The sequence below is a fragment of the Marmota marmota genome, unplaced genomic scaffold (genome assembly GCF_001458135.2).
Source record: "Marmota marmota marmota unplaced genomic scaffold, marMar, whole genome shotgun sequence".
Lineage (NCBI taxonomy): Eukaryota > Metazoa > Chordata > Mammalia > Rodentia > Sciuridae > Marmota > Marmota marmota.
In genome coordinates, this window is record NW_026000093.1 from 28,326,805 (window position 1) to 28,333,483 (window position 6,679).

General features: G+C 29.4%; 1 protein-coding gene across 2 annotated transcripts in view; it reads left to right on the forward strand.

The window, feature by feature from the left end:
- Zc2hc1a (zinc finger C2HC-type containing 1A) overlaps positions 1 to 6,679 on the forward strand; it is a 44,949-nt gene that overhangs the window by 28,749 nt on the left and 9,521 nt on the right. For both annotated transcript variants that reach the window (XM_048783089.1, XM_015485890.2), the window contains exons 6-7: positions 1,281 to 1,380; positions 1,955 to 2,054. In XM_048783089.1, the coding sequence (XP_048639046.1) occupies positions 1,281 to 1,380; positions 1,955 to 2,054 (200 nt within the window). The remainder of the gene's footprint in view (positions 1 to 1,280; positions 1,381 to 1,954; positions 2,055 to 6,679) is intronic.

Consider the following 6,679-nt stretch of genomic DNA (forward strand, 5'->3'; position numbering starts at 1 on the left):
TTTTTTTTTAATATTTATTTTTCAGTTTTCGGCAGACACAACATCTTTGTTTGTATGTGGTGCCGAGGATCGAACCCTGGCCACACGCATGCCAGGCAAGCGTGTAGGCTACCTCTTGAGTCACATTCCCAGCCCGAGTACGAGCCATATTTCCCTGTTCATTTGCTAGAAATATTTTGCTGAAAACTAATTATTGTAGTTAATATACCAAACTGGTTGTTTTTCATTGTTTTTCTCTTCTTAGGAGTGGGAGAGTATCTTATATCTTAGGCAGTTAAACCCAGAGGACACAGTTTTGGGTCCTCTCAGTCTTGTTTTTTATGTTTGTTTGTTTGTTTGTTTGTTTTAAATCCTCTTGTAATTATTATCTACAGGAGAGTTATACAGCTACTTTACCCCTTTACACTGAGATTGTAATTTATTACCACATTTTTAATTTCTTGAAGTTTTTTTAGTTTCCTACATTTTATTGTTTCCAATTTCTCATAAACTGTTCTCATATCCATCATTTATTTAAGTATAATACACATAATTATTTTGTTGTAATATGTGTCTGATAATTGTAGTATCAGGCAGCTTTAAATGTGTTCCTGTCTTCTCCCCCATATTCATGGCATATACTTATTCCTTGTTATTATGTTATTCCATGGTTATTATTGACTATTTTCAACTTGTTACCATTCAGAAAGTATTTATGATGGTTATTATGCCTTCTTATATCTGCCTTCTCACAGAGAAAATTTGTGTTTGTTCCTTCCAGGTATCTAGGAGTACTATGACCCTGGAAATATTTAAATTAAATTATTAGTGTTATTTTCTTGACTAGTCTAATTTGTAAAGCAAATACATGTGATAGCCAAGCAGGTATTATAAATCTCAAATTGATTGGAGTTAGGTTGGCAATTTCTTTTCCTCCCATCTGACTTTCAGTGCTTTTTAAATTACTTTGTACATACATTGTTATACTTTCATGCTCGTTTTTTAGTTTTTCATTAAAGGGTTAGTCCAAATAGACCATTTTTTGAGAAATAAACTTTCTATGATTTCAGCAAAAATCTTTGTAAATATGAATATTTTACTTACACCATAAACATTTGAGTTTATAATCAGTGGGATTAAATACACTTATAATGTTGTGCAGCATCACCATTCATCTCCATAGTTTTTTTTCTTGTAAAGCTAAAATTTTAGACTTGAAGAATGTGAACTTTTGAATTACTAGTTTATAATTCATAATCAGAAAATTATGTTAATAGAATATTTTATTTTTATTATTTTAGTATAAGCCACCTGCACTTAAGAAGTCAAATTCTCCTGGAACCACGTCATCAGGATCTTCACGATTACCACAGCCAAGTGGCATTAGCAAAACTGTTGTAGGTAATGAGATCCCATAAAATCACTTAATTTTTAAAAACTGTTTAGAGAAGGAAGTAAAGATTGTGCTCTATTCTGGATTATTAAAATAGTTTTATAATTAAGAGATGTGCATTAGTAATTATTTATGGATACAAATAAATCACCTTTCAATAGCTTATACTTTAGATATTTTATTGGTTTTTATACTTAATATATGTTCAGAATAACTGGCCAGGTTCTTTTTTTGATTCACTGACCACAAGTATTTTCCTCTCATTTCTACCTTGGTTCCTCAGACTTCTCTGATTTGACAATTTTCCTGATTAAAAGAATAATAATAATGGTTTGAAGAACATATTGGCCACTGAAATGTACCTTTATTTTTATGTATATTGTAATCTAGAAATTAGAAATGAATATGTTATTCCCTGGAAATAACATTTTAAAATATCACTTTTAAGAAGAAGTTTTTTTTATTAATAACTTGACTTATAGCTGTAAAAAACATTACTAAAGAATTGTTTTCCTTGTCAGATACTGTATTCTATGTTAATTTTTTAGAGAATTCTTTAACTGTTGCCTTTTTTGTCATAAGGTACACCTTCAGGTAAAGTGCCTTCAGTTAGCAGCTCTTTGGGAAGCAAACTTCAGTCCTTATCTCCTTCTCATAAAGCTATAGCAACTCCTCAGGCAGGGTAAGTTTGCATTCAATAATTTATTCATGGTATGTCTTTAAATGGTATTAAACTTTTATTTTGATTCTTGTAATCAGCCTTTTCATTAAACTTAATTTTCTGAGTTTTTTTTTAATGTATTGTTAATTAGGATCATACTCATCCTTGTTGAGAACCTAAACTAGTATTTAGAAAATAATCTGATGGTATTTACCATGAGCCTTAAAATGATCATATTTTTGGTTGAATAATTTTATTTCTAGGAATGTACTCTCATGAAATATTTTAAAATGTTTTTTTGAAGGGTTATTTAATGCTTATAACTTGTTAAGCACTATGTGTCAGGCACTGTGCTAGACATTTTGCATGTATTTTTATTAAAACCTCTCCACACCATGAATAACAAAATCAGAAGCAATTTTTTTAAAGCCACAAGCTGTTAAGTGAAACAAGATACAACTTGAGATCTACTTTAAATATTTGAATATTTATTTATTTGTTTTTATTATGTTCACAATTATAACGTAAAAAAGTGAAATAAAATCACTAGCTTTGATTGAATAGTATGCTTTGAAAATCTATAAAGGGATATTTTACAGCCAGAAAAATATAAATAAATTTTAATAAGATAATTCTGCTATACCAGAGAAAATTATGTGTAAAAATGTAGACAATATATGCTGAAATATCAAATGGGTAATTCTTTTCCTTTTATTTAATCCTTTTTAATGCATTTTTTACACATTGTTACCTAGATGGCTTTAAACCCATTTTGTCCCATATCCCATTTGTGGAACATCTCTAAAAACTTAAAATTGAAAACAAGTAGGCCATTCTTGGATTTTGAAATAGTTGTTACGTTCACAGAATTGAATATTTGGGACTTAAAAGGATTAATGAAGTAGCTTAAATCAACTTTTAATAATCCATTTTAATATGGAAAATTTGTTGGTAATGCCAGAGATTTTAATATCAAGTCACCTGTTATAAATTTACTTTCCCTTTCATTTTAATAAATGAGAAAATTAGGCTAATAATATAGCCCTATTGTTATATAAAATATAGCCATATTATTTTCAAATATAAGTTATCTGTGGCTCACATTCATTTTGATATTCTTGTAGGAAATATATATAAGGGTTTTTATCAAGTGAGATTAACTACCTTTTATTTCCCAATTCATACCATATGCAAAATATAAGACCTAAAAGAGTTTAATATAGTTATTATTGTAGGAAAAGAAAAATTTCAACTTGTTAGAGCTGATGAATTGAATATTTTTCTTACTGTTTGTTATACCTCCAAAAAGAAGAAGCAGGCTATCTTTTTGAAAAGATACATAGTAATAGTAGAAGGAACAGTTGAAAAATAAAATAGTAACATATTAACAGCTGAAAAATAAAAGAATCTCATTTTCCATTGGTAAAAAAAAAATTTTTTTCCCTTCTCTACTGAGTTGACTCATTGGTTGGTTAAATGAAGTATACATTCACAATGAATTTTGCAAAGCCTTTTTATTATATCAAATAGAATTGTCTTTTATGTTAGATTATAGTGTTTGTAATGTTGCTTATGGTTTCATTTACAGTGATTATGAATTTAAGAGGCAGTATTTTCTAGTACTTCATACTGGTAATTTGATCACTTTGCAATATTAACTTATACTTAATCATTGTTCCTAAGTAGGACATGTAAAGCTAGATAATATTAAAAAAAAGGAGTGCTGATCTTAGAAAACTAGGCTTTTGCTTTCTACTATACCACTAATTAGGTAGATGTCTTCGAATATATCATTTAACTTTGACAACATTCTGAGTCTACTTAGATCTTAAGGACGTTTCTTAGAATACATGACCAATATTTTCCTAAAGGAAAATGTTTTTACTATAAAGCAGAGATTTTGAACACAATACTTGTGTTCTTCTTATAATGCCATAAAGATTAAAAATGTTGTTGTCTCATATCTCATTAAACTGTGAATCATATCTGTTCGAATTCTCATTGTCCATTTATCTGTTTCTGGACAATATATGCACTACATTAACTAGAATGTTGCTATATGATTACATTAAGTTAGAATCATTCACAACAGTTTAGTGGAAGATACCATGCCTATTGTAGAACTATTGAGGTGAATGATTTGTTTCCCTTGCTAGATTTTAAGCTCCATAATGACAGAGACCACCTTGTGACACATGAGAGATATACATACAAAGGCTAGCAGCATGCTTGCCATGTAGGTATATATTATACTTTTAGTGAAAAGTTTAGAAAATGAATTAATAAATTAAATCACTCATCTGTACGCCTTTTTATACATCATAGCATTATGGTCCTAGTGGAAGTGGAAGAACTACTTGAAATTTTTATGGCAACCATTTTTTTCCATTTAATCAGTTGATTGAAGTTTGAGTGAAAATGAAATTAATATGTCTGGTTAACTATAACATTCAAGAAATGAAGTATCTGTTCATATTAGTAAATGACATCACTTCAATGGCTTGCAGTTGCTTGAAGTCTGTATGTACTCTTTAGTATGGTTCATTTTAATTAGGTAACTAGGGATAATAGTTAGCATGTATTGGAGTGATGAAACAGAAAAATTAGGCTTTGCACTTGAAAAAATTCTCATGTTTGGTGATTAAATTCTAGACATCCTATGGGTCAACTTCAACAGACTTTTTAAGAAGCAAAACATTCCAATGTAAAATTTTTTCCATATTTTAAAAGATAATTATCTTTAATCCTAGGAAATTTTAGAAGTGTAATGAAGCACTAAACTTTTAAATAAATATTGCCACAGCCACATTTGAACTTTACACATTTGAGTGTTGTACAGTTTTGCATTGAGAACTATGTTTCTTTTAAATATCAGTTTATATGTTTCTTTTAAATATCAGTTTAAATGTATATCTCTACTAATAATTTCCAGTAGCTGAAATATCAACTTTAAGAGATTTACTTCTGTTCAGTTACTATGAAAAATGTAAGACTAAAAAATGTAAGATTACTTTGGAGATTAATAGATGAGGTAAAACTATAAATACATATAAGAAATATTTTAACAAAAAAGTTGAATTTGATCATACTTTCTTATGTTAAATTGTAAGAAACAAATATAGTTTTTGTATGAATGGAAGCATGTTTTTTTCATAAGCTAATTTTTCCGATGTGTGTGAATTGAATTGTGGAACAATATTTAGATTTTCATAAAGTTTTCTATCTTACTGATCTAGATTGCAGAACTTGGTTTGTTATGTGGATAAAAATGAGGCTATTGTATTAGGGAGATAACTTTGGGATGGAAATAGAGTACTGATTTGTCTATGAAGGCTTGATGGATTTAAGATTAAAAGTTGATATTTGACACATTTCAAAACTTTGACTACCTCAGAGCATCATAACTATAGAAGTCCACAAAGATATTAAATGTTACTTGGTAAAATATGAATTTAGAAATTTTCTTTTTATTACATCTCACTTTACTATGCTTAGTATAGTCTTAGAAAAGACTTGGTAAATCAGAGTGAGAGATTTATTTCCTAATTGATTTAGTAGTAAACAGGGACCTTTCTTAGTAAATTAGGAATGGATTAATGGCATTGCCAAATATTTCTTAAAATGTCCATTGAGTTGGATGAAGTAACATACTTGTAATCCAGTTACTCAGGAGGCTGAGAGCAGAGGATCACAAATTTGATATCATACTGGCCAACTTAGCAAGATTCTATCTCAAAAATAAAATTAAGAAAAGGGTTGGGGATAGGGACTGAGGTTGTGGCTCAGCAGTAGAACACTTGCCTAGAACGTGCAAGAGCCTTGGTTCCATCCTCAGTACCACATAAAAAAAAATAAATAAAATAAAGGTATTGTGTTCAACTACAACTAAAAAATAACATAAAAAAAAAGAAGAAAGAAAAGTATTGGGGATATAGCTCAGTGAAGGTACTAGTTTCAATTTGCAATACTTAGAAAAAAGAAGAAAAAAAGTTCATGAGGATGTGCATATTGTGAAAGCCTGCAATAATATTGTATAAAATTTTGATCACTATTGAGGTGTGGAAATTTTGGCTTTGATACATAACCTAGCCATAGCAGATTATAGCAGAACATAAGTTTAAGTCATTTTAATATAAAAATAACATTACTAACATTGAACCTAGGAAATATTTGAGGTGTGTGTGCTTATGTGTGTATGTGTGATAACACATATACACTCACATACACTAAGTTGAATTTTATAACAGAAGTATGTGTGAGAAATCATCAGTGGAACCTGCCTTTCAGTTAGGTTTTTAAAATCTGAAAATATTTATAATTACCCTTAGATTTTTATTAGAGTCTATACATATCCTCTCTTAAATTGAATTTTGTTGATTTACTTTCCTCACCATATTAGAAAATCTGATTTTTTTTTTTTTTTTTTTTTTGGGGATGTTCAAAACATTACAAATTCTTGACATAACATATTCGACATTCTTTGATTCAAGTGGGTTATTGAACTCCCACCTTCACCCCATACACAGATTGCAGAATCACATCAGTTACATCATCCATTGATTTACAAATTTGCCATCCTAGTGTCTGTTGTGCTCCGCTGCCTTTCCCTTCCTCCACCCTCCCCCCTCCCCAAACACAAATAAAAC